The 13,662-nt window shown below is 46.9% G+C and overlaps 1 protein-coding gene across 7 annotated transcripts in view; it reads right to left on the bottom strand.

The window, feature by feature from the left end:
- LOC105494969 (MAPK interacting serine/threonine kinase 1) overlaps positions 1 to 13,662 on the bottom strand; it is a 46,744-nt gene that overhangs the window by 20,984 nt on the left and 12,098 nt on the right. For 4 of the 7 annotated variants that reach the window (XM_011764065.2, XM_071093614.1, XM_011764066.3 and 1 more), the window contains exons 3-5: positions 6,504 to 6,604; positions 3,886 to 3,987; positions 1,180 to 1,277 (exon numbers count right to left, since the gene is read on the bottom strand). In XM_011764065.2, coding sequence (XP_011762367.1) covers positions 1,180 to 1,277; positions 3,886 to 3,987; positions 6,504 to 6,519 — 216 coding nt within the window. In that variant the 5' untranslated portion in view covers positions 6,520 to 6,604. The remainder of the gene's footprint in view (positions 1 to 1,179; positions 1,278 to 3,885; positions 3,988 to 6,503; positions 6,605 to 13,662) is intronic. The other 3 variants (XM_011764068.2, XM_011764069.3, XM_071093619.1) reach the window with 2 other exon arrangements.

Here is a 13,662-nt window from a genome sequence, read left to right as displayed (position 1 = left end):
AAAGACCCTTTCTCTAGGTGAGTTGTCCTCAAACTTTGGTGGCTATGAGATTCACATGGGGAAGCTGGTCAAGCCACAGAGATCCAGGCCCTATCCTACATCTGGAAACCTGGATCTCTGTGTGCTTTGTTAGAGCTCTAAGGGCTTCTAATACACAGTAGCGTTCACAGCTGCCCTTCCTACATCAGTAGTCCTCAAGGGTTAGTGAGTGTCAGAGTCACTAGGAGAGTTTGTTAACATGTGTATTGCTGGGCCCACCCCTGTTTCTGAGTTGGTACTTCTCAGGTGGGGCCAGGTAGCTTCTATTTCTAACAAGTTCCCAAGTGATGCTGAGGCTGGTCCAGGGCACACATTTTGAGAACCAAGGCTCAAGATCCAGCTGTTCTTCCATGTGGAGAGGGCAAGCAGAGGCACAGAGGGGTGACACGAGCCACTCCAAGGCCTTGCAGCTAATTAAAGGCAGCAATGAGGCCAGAGGCCACTTCTCCTGCCCCAAAACTGAGCGCTCAGTCACTTTAGTTTTTTTTTCTTTTCATTATTTTTTCTGAGATAACATTCAGATGTTACCCAATCAGTCACCTTAGTTTTTAATTCTCACTATCATGCTAACATCTAATACTTGTATAGCATTTTGTGACGTGTAAAGTGTTTCCACCTCTCCCAGGATATTTTAATTTTCATCTTCATAACTGCCTCAGGAGACAGAAGGGAAGGTATCATCATTTAGAGATGTAGGAACTGAGGCTTACAGACATTTGATGACTTACCCAAAGTCAAACAGTTATAGTTTGTCAAAATAGAAATTCAGGTAGGCCTTCTAATTCCAAATCTGATTGTCCACTCCCTGAAGTTGACTTCATTTGTCAGAATAATGAGAAACTTACTATAAGCCAAGCATTGTGCTAAGCACTTTACTTGTATTAACTTATTTAATCCTCACAACAATTCTACATAGGTTCTAGTGTTACACCCATTTTACAGATGAGAAAACTGAAGGACACAGAGGTTAAGTAACTTGCCCAAGGTAACACAGTAAGTAAGTAGAGAAACCAAGATTTGAATCCAGTGAATACAGCTTCAGAGCCCCCATTCTTATGGAAAATAACATTTATTTGGTTCAGGATGAGCTAGAAATGACTATTTGCAAAGTAAAGCCTGGCATTTAGCTGAGACACTCACTTTGACGGCATACTCTTTGCCATTCTGTAGGCTCACGGCACCTTGAACTTTGGCATAGGCTCCCTCTCCAAGCAATTCAGAGGTCAGCTTGTACATATCTAGAGGTGAAATGGATGAGAGGAATAACAAGATGAGTCACCCTACTGCAAGCTCAGATGGGAAGAACTTCTGTGGCTCAGCTTCCCTGATCAGACGACACAGGCACCCGATGACTCTAGCACTCAGTGACAAGGAAGACAAGTAGCTTTCCCAACCACCTCAGGACCCATTTTCTCAACAACAAGACCACGTACAAGGCATCCTGTTCCTCATTTTAGAAATGAGGTCAGCAAAAGGGTCTCAATTCAGCACATACTTCCTGAACATCTACTATGTGCCAGACAGCATAACAGAGTAAGGAATAAAATAAAGGCCAGGTGCAGGGGCTTACACCCGTAATCTGAGCATTTTGGGAGGCCAAGTCGGGAGGATTGCTTGAGGCCAGGAGTTCAGAACCAATCTGGCCAAACACAGCAAGACCCCATCTCTAAAATATATATATTTATGATCCCTCTCCTCTAAGGGTTGCAGTCCAGTGGGGAAGACAGACACATACACAGGTGACCCCAGAATAAACCAGGCATTGGTAAACACTATCACAGAGGGACAAGGTACAGTAAAAAAAAAAAAAAAAAAGTTGAGGGAGGAAAGGGTTAAATACGTTCAGAGAGGCTGGGCACGGTGGCTCACGCCTGTAATCCCAGCACTTTGGGAGGCCAAGGTGGGCGGATCAAGAGGTGAAGAGATCGAGACCATCCTGGCCAACGTGGTGAAACCCTGTCTCTACTAAAAATACAAAAATTAGCTGGGTGTAGTGGCACATGCCTAAAGTCCCAGCTACTTAGGGGGGCTGAGGCAGGAGAATCACCTGAAGCTGAGAGGTGGAGGTTGTAGTGAGCCAAGTTAGCGCCACTGCACTCCAGCCTGGCAACAGAGCGAGACTCCATCTCAAAAAAAAAAAAAAAAAAAAAAATTTGTTCAGAGAATCTGGAGGATCCTCAGAGAAGGGGTATGATTTGAATGAATATTCATGTACTCATTTACTGACCACCTATTATGTGCCAAGCTCTGTGTAAGCACTGGCTATACAAAGGAGAATAAAACACTGTTCTATTTTATACCCCATACAATGGAAGTCATTGGAGGCTTCTGAGAAGTCTCCAGAAGTCACCCACAGGAAATAGACAGAAGTAGGATGCAAAGGATGCCTTGAGGTTTTTAGGGTACTGAGTCATAGCTGTTCTAACAGAGTAATAGATCTGGGTTAAAGGAACATCTGGATGACCTGCCCAAGCTTACAAAGGGCACAGCTCTTTGAGCCGCTTCCAAAGGACGCCACATCTCCATCATAGCACTAGCTGCCTGACCTCACCCCACTCAGCCTCCACTCTTCAGCCTTTTCCTCTTGAGGCACCTAGCATTGAAACCACAGCCAGAGCTGAAGACATTGCACCCATGAATTAGATTTTATCACTTTCAGTCAGGAGAAGTCCTGTCATTGCACAAACTGTCCTTAAAAAACAGGAAGTACTCTCTCGTGTTAACTGAAAGAGCAAAAGAGCTGTTGATTAGGAAACTATTTGAAAACCCTTGGGATCTTTGTCTCTCCCCGATCCCCATCCCCGACACATACATACACACACACACACACACCCCCTGCTGTTTGAGTTAAAAGCAAACAAAACAAACCCTGCTGAAAGTACTTTCCTGGTTCCATCATAGTTTGGTCTTTCAGTTGTTTATAAGAGCAGATGGCACACTGTTATTTGTAAGTGTTTTAAATGATGTGCTTCTCACAATGGACACGTTGGCATTAGCCCTTTACACATACCAGGATAGGTGGGTGACTGGAGGTCCCATATTCCCAACCCATAAAGTGCTTGTTATTGGAACTACTCTGCAGAACAGCCAATTCACTAGTGTGTCTGGAAGGCTGGAAGGAGGGACCATGAGGGGAAGCTACTTCAGACCTCACAATGAAAGAAAACAAAACAGATGAAGTGGGGCATGTTACTCCTAGGAGTAGCTACTGATGCTTTTGGTGCTTTGCACAAGTGTCCAATCACCCCATCACATGGCCATTGATAACAGGACCCACACTGAGCCTAGTGCCTTGCACATAGAGAGTGTCAAAAAATGTCTGATGACCCAGTATCGTGTCTACGGAACACAGTATGTACTCTATAAAATGTAGTCAAACACATACAGCATAAGTAGCTATAATCTGAGAGGCAAACTCTCTGCTTATAGGAGACTCAAGTTTCATTTGCGGCCATGGCCTTTGGTATTTCTCTCTTCCTCTTACATGGTTCTATCTCTCAGCAGCCCCTCCAGGAATAGCTGAGGGAAGAATCACACCTGAAAAAAGGATGGAAGACCCCAGGCAATGTCACTGATAGATAGGTCTTCCTGTTCCCTGAAAAGGAAGCAGTACCTGAGCCATTCACAGGAGGCCAGTGCATCATCTGAGAGCTTTTTCCATCCCCGCTCTCTTTCTGTAATGCCCTGTGTAAACTCCCTCATCCCCATCTTATCTCCCTACCACACAGATAACCACCAGCCGGCTCTAACTTGACACATTCTGTGATCTGGATCTGTGGCTCCCGGAATGCTCCTCCCATACTTGGGGAGCTGCAGGCCCAGATATAGGGGAGTTGTGTGACCAACCTTCAAACTTTCCTGGCAAGGAGTCAGTGGCCCGGGCCCTCCGCTTCTTCTTCCTCCTCCTGTCACCATCTGCGATGGGAAGGGGTTCGCTGCTGCCCATCTCTGGGAGATATGAGGAGAAGGAAGGGAAACATCACTGTACTGATCAAGCTGTAAATTTACCCAGAAGGAAAAAAAAAAGGTAGTCGGGGGAGGACCCAGGAGGCTTACACTGATGGTTTTTAAATATCTGTGAAGACTATTGATTTGTTTTGACCTAGGAGGAAAAACTAAAGGCAAAGCCATTATGGGAGATCATTAACTGTGGAAAGGAGCTCAGACAGGCAGGCTAGATTAAAAGAAGCCAGCGGAAGCCTGCTTTAACCAAGCTCATTAGCGCATGGATTTAGATCTGCCACTGGTCAAACCATATTCTCCAAACAGAACAATGACTCCATAGGCAGAACATGACCTGTGACATCCTCCAGCCTCAGCATCAGAAAGGCAAAACCGAGGGAGCTAGGCAAGAAGGGGGTTGCGAGCAGGGGTCCATGCAGATGAGTCACAGGCTCAGCAACATCGCTATGGATGCGCACAGGGCACAAATGGCCTGGAGTGGAGACAGTCTCTGTGAAGGTAGCAATAGGGCTGGGGTTCAAAATGGCCCCAAATTACTTCATGTCCAAGAGCACCGACTTGAGTGCCTATGGAGCCTACGGCATCCTCTCCTCCCATAGCTCCTCCACCAGAAGGGCTGCAGGTAAGGCCCATTCAGAAGTCGGCAGTTGACAGGTCTGTGCCAGGCTGCTGGATGAGGTCACTTATTGCAAAAAACCTTATTATCTCTCATTGGCAAGCACCTGGCTCCCCATCTTAAAGGGAGGATTTGTCAGGCAGGCATTCAGACACTGCACAGATTGGGCAGAAACAGGTCAGATGGAAAGAAGAAGCAGGACACTGAGATGGGAAAGAGAAAAGGAGGAACAGTGAACCAGTGCCCAATCACAGTCCTGTTTCTAAGACACTCTAGTATGGGCCTTTCCCTGTTAAAGATAAATTACTTATAGAACATGTCATGCCCCTGATCCAGAGTGGAGCCTTAATACTCTTTGCCTGCAGTTAGAAATAATAAGATTTCTCTGAAGTCTCTGGGTCTAAATCCCCACCAGGGTGATTAAACCTTTACATCCTTCTAAAATAGAGGCACTCGAGTGCTGATGGGGTATACGACGTGAGAGACTTTTAGACCAACCTTCAATAAACACAGGCTCTCGGTTGTTGGTGTTGTTTTTTTTTTTCCTTCTTTTTTTTTTCTGAGAGCTTTTAAAATGGAAGCTGGCTCTTCGCCCATTGAGGGGAAAGGCCCACTCTCTTCTCAGAGGATCCGGCGGCATACGACCAGAGAAAGAGCAAGTCTGCTAGGAAGACTGGTTAGTGCCCAGGCAGGTCCATACACTGTTCTCAGAGGCAAGTACATGCCAGCCATCAGGAGAAAGCACACAGGACGGCACTTTCAACACCACAATCCAGACAGCACGGTTACGCAGCCAAGTGTCTGATAGCTCAATTTAGGCGCATTCTTCCATCCATTTTGGGGATCTGATGACAGCACATTTTTAATTATAGTTTAGAATGGGGAACAGATAAAACACATGGATAAAAGAAATCCACAGAGGATCTCAAAATATAACCGTAGCCAAGAGCTTCAAACACAAGATATATCTGGGGACGGCAACACCCTATGAATTCAAAGAATTAAACATCTGGCTGGGCACCGTGGCTCACGCCTATAATCCCAGCACTTTGGGAGGCCAATGCGGGCAGATCACTTGAGGTCAGAACTTCAAAACCATCCTGGCCAACATGGTGAAACCCTGTCTCTACTAAAAATACAAAAATTAGCCAGGCGTGGTGGTGGGTGCCTGTACAGTGCCAGCTACTTGGGAGGCTGAGGCAGGAGAATCGCTTGAACCTGGGACGCGGAGGTTGCAGTGAGCCAAGATCACGCCATTGCACCCCAGCCTGGGTGACAGAGCGAGATTCTGTCTCAAAAAGAAAAAAAAAAAAAATCAGCACCTCAACACCCACCCTCACCAAGGTAAATTAAAAGGAAAAAAGCTGCCCAAATGTATGACACAGTGGGAAATTCAGCAGAAATAAAACGCAGGGTCACTTATCTTCAGGAGCTCAGGGAGGGGGTGCTGGCCATCGGGGCAGCAGGCTGAGAAGGAGGAACCACTGTCTCTCTCTCTTGCCCTGACCTTGAGTGCAGTCCAGAGGCAACCCGTGTCTGCATCTATTTTCTCATCAGCACCGCAGGCCCAGTGCAGAGGAAACAGATTTGGATTTCGGCTCTTTCTCCTTCCCCTGTCCACACTCTGATGGAGGGCCCCAGGACAAGCAAAACAGCCGAAAGGCAGGCAGAGCAGAGGAGCAGCAAGAGGACTGGAGGCATTATAATTCACAGGGGACACTCAGGCACATGACTTTAATGAGAAAACCCTGTTAGCGACAATTTATACTTGGTCTTTACCACAGCAGGGCTGAGGGAGCCTCTTGTGCGAGAAGCATACCTCAGAGCACTGCCACACACGTAATATTAGATTTTATGGCTTCACACACACACAAAGATAGAGTACCTGGTATATTCTGCATGGATTTCAATGAAAGAGGGTACGCCACAAGGGACAAATGGTTAAGACTTTCCTTGGAAACGGAACTTGGAGAGTTGTTTCTGAAACTAGGAAGGAAAAAATGTAGGAAGATGGGTGAAGTGAAAGAAACATGCTTAGTTTCCCTGGTTACAAAGGGGGAAGAGAGAGGTGTCATAATCTCACCAAAGCGTTGCTAGTTGCCCATGTGGAGCCTGGCCACACACTGTTTTCATCACAGAGTCCACTAGCAGGTTTGTGGGGCCTTAATTCACCAGGCACACACTCACGGGATAAATGCTGCCTCAGGGAGTGGGACCCCCCCACAGTAAAGCTGCACCTCGGCTCACCTGCTTCCCTTGGCCTAGGAATTCTTCTTGGTCACCAAAACCCAGCTCAATAGTCCCCACCCTTTTGCAGCTCCCTGATAACCCCAGATGAGTTAAGGTTTCTACAAAGACTTTGGAAGTCTGTTAGGCGCTATGCAAATGGAGGGTGTTACTGAGCAGAACTAGTAGTTGGTGCTCCATCCTCTGCTCCCAAACACCCTGTGAGAAGCTCCATGAGGGCACTGATTTTATTTGGCCTTGAGTGCTCCCCTGTGTTCCTAAAGGCCGAGATTGTCCCCTGTTCACTTGTTTCTCCTACAGATCATGGCACAGTGTCAGACACATAGCAGCCATCAGAAATTGCACTGAAATGGAAATGATATGAAATGACGTGCATACTGTTAGGTGCGGGGTATGTCACACTGGCCCTTTAGGTACCAAGTGCACATCCTGAAAGAAACATGGGTACAACTTTGCCCTGCAGACAATGCAGAGTAAGGCTACTTAGTTCTATGAATCCAGTTCAGGAATTCTACTAATTCCTGGATAAACCCCCTTTCGAAAAAGGGTCTAGGACACAAAAGGTCCTTCACTTTCTTTTCTTTTTTTTTGAGATAGAATCTTGCTCTGTCATCCAGGCTGGAGTGCAGTGGCACGATTTTGACTTACTGCAACCTCCACTTCCTGGGTTCAAGCGATTCTCCTGCCTCAGTCTCCCGAGTAGCTGGGACTACAGGCGCGTGCCACCATGGTGCCTGTCTAATTTTTTGTATTTTTTAGTAGAGATGGGGTTTCGCCATGTTGCCCAGGCTGGTCTTGAACTCCTGACCTCAGGTGATCCACCCGCCTTGGCCTCCCAAAGTGCTGGGATTACAGACATGAGCCACCGCACCCGGCCAGGTCCTTCACTTTCTAAACAGAAGCCTGGTTCTTGCTACAGGATTGAGCAATGTGTCCGTTATGATAGAGGAGGAAGTGGGCACTTCTCAGTTTTCAGGCAGATCCCAGCTGGTCTGGAGGCTCCCAGCACTTCCGCTGCCTTCAGCCCTTGCCTTCCTCTTGGGAATGGCTCAGCGGTCCACCACGTGTCTATTAGTGGAGGTGGAAGTGGAACTGAAGCAGCAGCAGGCTGCTTGCTGACAGGGAAGGCACACAGGCTTGGCATCAGGCGAGCAAGGCAGAAGCCCTGGTTCAGATATTACAACAGAACCAAGGCCAAGTTACTGTGCCTCTTAGAGTCTCAGTTTCCTCATCTATCGAATAGGTTTAAAAACACACCCACCCTGTCTATCTCACAGGTTGTTGTAAAGACCCAATGATGGCCAGGTGCGGTGGCTCACACCTGTAATCCCAGCACTTTGGGAGGCCGAGGTGGGCGGATCACCTGAGGTCCTGACCAGCCTGACCAACATGGAGAAACCCCGTCTCTACTAAAAGTATAAAATTAGCCAGGCATGGTGGTGTATGCCTGTAATCCCAGGTACTTGGGAGGCTGAGGCAGGAGAATCACTTGAACCCAGGAGGCGGAGGTTGAGGTGAACCGAGATCACGCCTTTGCACTCCAGCCTGGGCAACAAGAGCGAAACTCTGTCTCAAACAACAACAACAACGACAAAAATACCCAAAGATATACTTCATATGTTTCCAAAAACATATGCATATGCACAGGTATGTATGCATACATACGAACCCAATAGAGTAGAAAGACTAGACGGAAATACACAAAACTGCTAATACACACAGAATTTTAAAAAGCGCCAACTATGTGGATATTTTGTACACATTATCTCTAATTCTTATCATAATCTCAAAAGGTAAATATTTTTGCCATATTTCAGGTAAGGAAAGCTCAGAGCAGGCAGCTGGTAGATTAAATAACCTACCCAATGCTAAACATCTAGTTAGTGGTTTAACTGGGATTCAAACTCAATGCTGCTCTTTCAAGTCCAGACCATTTCGAATATATAATAGTTTTCTCTATGTGATGGGGTGATTTTTATTTTCTTCTTTATATTTGCAATATTCTCTTAACTTGTATACAGTGAAATTTATTTTTTACGCAATTCTTGTTTAACTCACGTTTTATTTTTAAATAAAGTACACCATAATCTTTCTCTAACACATATTGAATTTGGTATCTGATTTTAGTTTTTAAAAATGTGTCTGGATTTCTCTGTATTAAAATTCAACATTCAGTGATGAAAGAAACATTTTAGGAATAATGGTGCCTTGAAGATACTAATTTCACAATCATTCAAAACAATCAGGCCGGGCGCGGTGGCTCAAGCCTGTAATCCCAGCACTTTGGGAGGCCGAGACGGGTGGATCATGAGGTCAGGAGATCGAAACCATCCTGGCTAACATGGTGAAACCCCGTCTCTACTAAAAAATACAAAAAACTAGCCGGGCGTGGTGGCGGGCGCCTGTAGTCCCAGCTACTTGGGAGGCTGAGGCAGGAGAATGGCGTAAACCCGGGAGGCGGAGCTTGCAGTGAGCTGAGATCCGGCCACTGCACTCCAGCCTGGGCGACAGAGCAAGACTCCGTCGCAAAAAACAAACAAACAAACAAACAAACAAAAAAACAACCAATGTTATTTTTTTTTAAATGCTACTTCTTAAAAGTAAATATTTTATAAAAACAAATGAAAAAATGTGCTGAACATTGGAGCCTGAGAGCTACAGCTCTCCTCCACTGCACAAACTGCAGCAAGCTGCTTAGCTTCTCTGAGGATCAGTTTCCTTGTATATGAAATGAGGTAAGCAGAAGGCCTGGGCTGTCCACGTCACAAGGCTGCTGTGAGGATCGAATATGAGACTAGAAGTGAAAGCGCCACTGACTTACTCTTCAGTAATACTCTATTTATTGGACACCTACTGATCATCTGCTGCTAGACAATGAGAGTACAAGAGAAGACCCAGTCTCTTCCCTGATGGGCGTTTAAATCTGCTGCTGACACTTAAAACAATTTCAACACAGTAGGACAAGTGCTGGGACAGGGAGGCACTAGGTGCTGTGGAGCAGGCGAGAGGAAGCTAACCCAGTTGGGTAACTAGAGGAAGAGACAGGTAAGCCTCAATACCTGAGGGATGAGTGGGCTGGTCAGGCTGGGGCCTGGGAGAGAGTGTCCCAGACCAAGGAAGGGCTGGTCAGGCTGAGGCCCTCCTGGAGGAGGGCCAGAGGGCCAGTGGGGGCCCCTGGTGATCGCTCTGGCTGGCAGGGGCACAGAGCACATGGGAGGAGGGATGACATTAGCTCACGAGCAGTCTCATCGTCATCGATGACAATGTCTCCATTCCTAGGCATATGTTTATCTTGTTTTCTCCATTAAAATAGGAATGCATATTTCATTTCTTTTTTTTTTTTTTTTGAGATGGAGTCTCGCTCTGTCGCCCAGGCTGGAGTGCAGTGGCCAGATCTCAGCTCACTGCAAGCTCCGCCTCCCAGATTTACACCATTCTCCTGCCTCAGCCTCCCGAGTAGCCGGGACTACAGGCGCCCGCCACCGCGCCCGGCTAGTTTTTTGTATTTTTTAGTAGAGACGGGGTTTCACCATGTTAGCCAGGATGGTCTCGATCTCCTGACCTCGTGATCCGCCTGTCTCGGCCTCCCAAAGTACAGGGATTACAGGCTTGAGCCACCGCGCCCGGCCATATTTCATTTCTTTGTAAAACCTGTTAGTGAACAAGCACTGATGGAACGGAAAGGATGTTAAGTGTTAAGGATACAGATCCAAGAATCATCCTGGTTCCTGCAGGGGAGAGGTACAGAGAACTCACAGAGCAGATGAGGAGGGGTTGGGGAGGCTTCCTAGAAGGACTACTACAGCACAGACATTCCTGACATGCAAGTACCCATCCATGGTTCTGCCCCAGAAGGTGACCTCGAGGCCCACCTTCTGAAAGAACTGTGTTACTTCTCCACAGTCTTATGAGCCACACTGTCCCCAAAGGAACCAGATCTGTACTCCAAATTTTGAAAAGCCTGCAGAGAACTCATCAGCTTTCGTATCTGTGCGTGAAACCAGAGACGATCCTCTCCCCACTAAGAATCCGACTTTGCTGGCTAGCTCAGCTCTGCAAACTTAGCTCACACTCCTCTCCCAAGCACTTCAGAATTCTTTTCAAGGTCTCCCCAACCTTTAAGAGCGATTTCCCTCAGCCAAAAGAGCTTAGAAGAAATAGTGGTGAGAGCAAGCAGAGGAGTGTAATTACCGACCCTTCTCGGGCATCAGCTAGCTGAGCATTCCACAACAAATGGAGAATGCAGAAAATGATCAGGAACTGAGGGACGCTGAAAGGAAGTGTCATGGGCACTCTAAGGAGTGGCCAAGACCAAGAAATGTGAAACAGAGGAGGCAATGAGGGGGTGCCTGGGGAGACTGACCCCAGAACACTTACATCTTTGAAGTAGCAGCCGGAGCAGTATTAGAGTCCACATGACTACTCCTAGTAGTGACATTACTCACACGCACACACGCTGCTTTACTGTAGGCCAGGCAGCATTCTTTTTATTTTTTCTCTCTCTTTTTTTAAAATTATTATTATACTTTAAGTTCTAGGGTACACGTGCATAACGTGTAGGTTTGTTACATATGTATGCTTGTGCCATGTTGGTGTGCTGCACCCATCAACTCGTCAGCACCCATCAACTTCACCAATGCTACACTTTACATATACTAACGTATTTAATTACCACAACTTTATGAGCTAAGTGTCCAGATTTTACAGATGAAGAAACTGAAGTACAAAGAGATTAAATGATTTGTTCAAGGTTGCATACATTGTAAGTGGCAGAGCTGAGATCTAAATCTAGTCTGGCTCAGAATTCAAGCTTTTAACCATTACACTGTATTTAAATCTTAATGCTGAAAGGCAGAAGGGGGTAGCTAGTAAAAGTAGCCAGGCACCAATGAGAATGCTTTTGTTTATAAACCTTAGCACAGAGCTTCCCTGCTGATGTGCTGTGAATGAGATGTTGATCCCCTCATCAGGCCTCCAGTCACTCGCTGTTACTCAGGTATGCAGCATGTGCTATGATGTGAAAAGGTTGGGCAGCACTGCCCCAGCTTCCAGAAATATGAAGGCATTATTACCACATTATCATCATCCTATTCATCGAAAACCTCATTCATCAGAAGTTTCTTCTTCCTGTTCTGAGCTTGCCTTGTATTTTGTGTTTTGTCATCTTACGAAAGATGAGTTACCAACCAAAGTCCACCCACGTTATTTCATGGCAGTTCTGGTGTCAGGTACAGGCTACGTTCTTCTGCCTGACCCATTAGTGGGAAGATTGCTTTTGTGGCATCATTATTATGCGGGGACAAGGAGAGGGTACACTCAAACACTAGTCAGATTTAACACATGATGGATGAAAGGAGTCACTTGTAAAGTCAGCTCAATCAAAGGACAGTCTGTTCACAGTGATACTGCAAGGGGCTAAGGTATTCTTCCCCAAGAGTCTGGTGTGAGGGGAGGCTGGGCCGCAGCATGCAGGTGGCAGCGTCTCGCTCCGCTGCAATGAAACTGGCAGGTGAGGCCTGCTAGGGTGCCAGCAAGGAATCCCCCACAGGCCTCAGACAGGACTGGGGGCCTGAGAATCCCAGAGACAAAAGGTCACAACTCTAGTCCATCTTCTCCCTCTGTTCTGATTCTGGGATCACAAGCAGCCTTCAGAGCTGTCACTGCATCTCCTGGTGGAAGGAACCGCAAGAGGAAGGACATGGAAGGGGAGAAGGAAGTGTGTGCTGAAGAAACAGCAAGCAGGAGGAAAGGGCTGGATGCAAGTGGGGAGCAGCGTGTAAAAAGCTGACGAAGGTGGGCTGCGCTCAGGCCCCCAGGCACAAACACAGCCCACGAGGCTCTCCAACCCCCAGCCCCTGTCTACCTTCCAGCCTCAGCACCCAACACAGCCATTGTTTCACGGAAAAATGAAACTAGCGGCTAGTTCCGCTTGCAATTCAAGGGATCCCACACGTGCTTTTCCTTGAGTCAAGTGCTGTACTTTGGTTTGCCGCAGAAGTGCTTTATGAATATTTCAATTTTGTTACACAGAATATTAAAGAGATCTGTACTCAGGGTTGGAATTCAATAAAACTGATAATTTTTGCTACTTCATCAAGGACATTCTTGTGTGAAAATGGCATTTAAAAAAAGCCAGGTGCGGTGGCTCATGCCTGTAATCCCAGCACTTTGGGAGGCTGAGGTGGGCATACCACCTGAGGTCAGGAGTTCGAGACCAGCCTGGCCAACATGGCAAAACTCTGTCTCTATTAAAAATACAAAAATTAGCCAGGTGTGGTGGCAGGTGTCTCTAATCTCAGTTACTCAGGAGGCTGAGGCAGGAGAATCACTTGAACCTGGGAGGCGGAGGTTGCAGTGAGCCGAAGTCGTGCTGCTGCCCTCCAGCCTGGGCGACAAAGTGAGACTCCATCTCAAAACAGAAACAAAAACAAAAAACTGGGAGTACAGAGCAGTGGAGAATACAATGGCTACTAGCACAGTTCAGCATCACCACCTGGACCAAGGCACCAATAGTATTACCCATTGTTGCTCTGCAACAACAGAGAACATCTTAGTACTATTACAAAAATCATTTTGACTGCACAGATTCCTGGAAGAGTTTTGGGGACCCCCCATGGTCTGCAGTGTATGCTGCGAACCACTGGCCTAGGTGATGGGGAGGGACTGGGTGTGACTGGAGCTGTGCCTGGGGGCCACGGAATTGACTGTGATGCGAAGAACAAACTGGAGGCTAGAGAGTGAGGGCTGAAAGAGGTGGCTGTAACAGCCCTGGGCAGGGCGAGAAAGGCCTACGATGG

The sequence above is a fragment of the Macaca nemestrina genome, chromosome 1 (genome assembly GCF_043159975.1).
Source record: "Macaca nemestrina isolate mMacNem1 chromosome 1, mMacNem.hap1, whole genome shotgun sequence".
Classification (NCBI taxonomy): Eukaryota; Metazoa; Chordata; class Mammalia; order Primates; family Cercopithecidae; genus Macaca; species Macaca nemestrina.
This window is presented reverse-complemented; position numbering and strand designations above follow the sequence as displayed.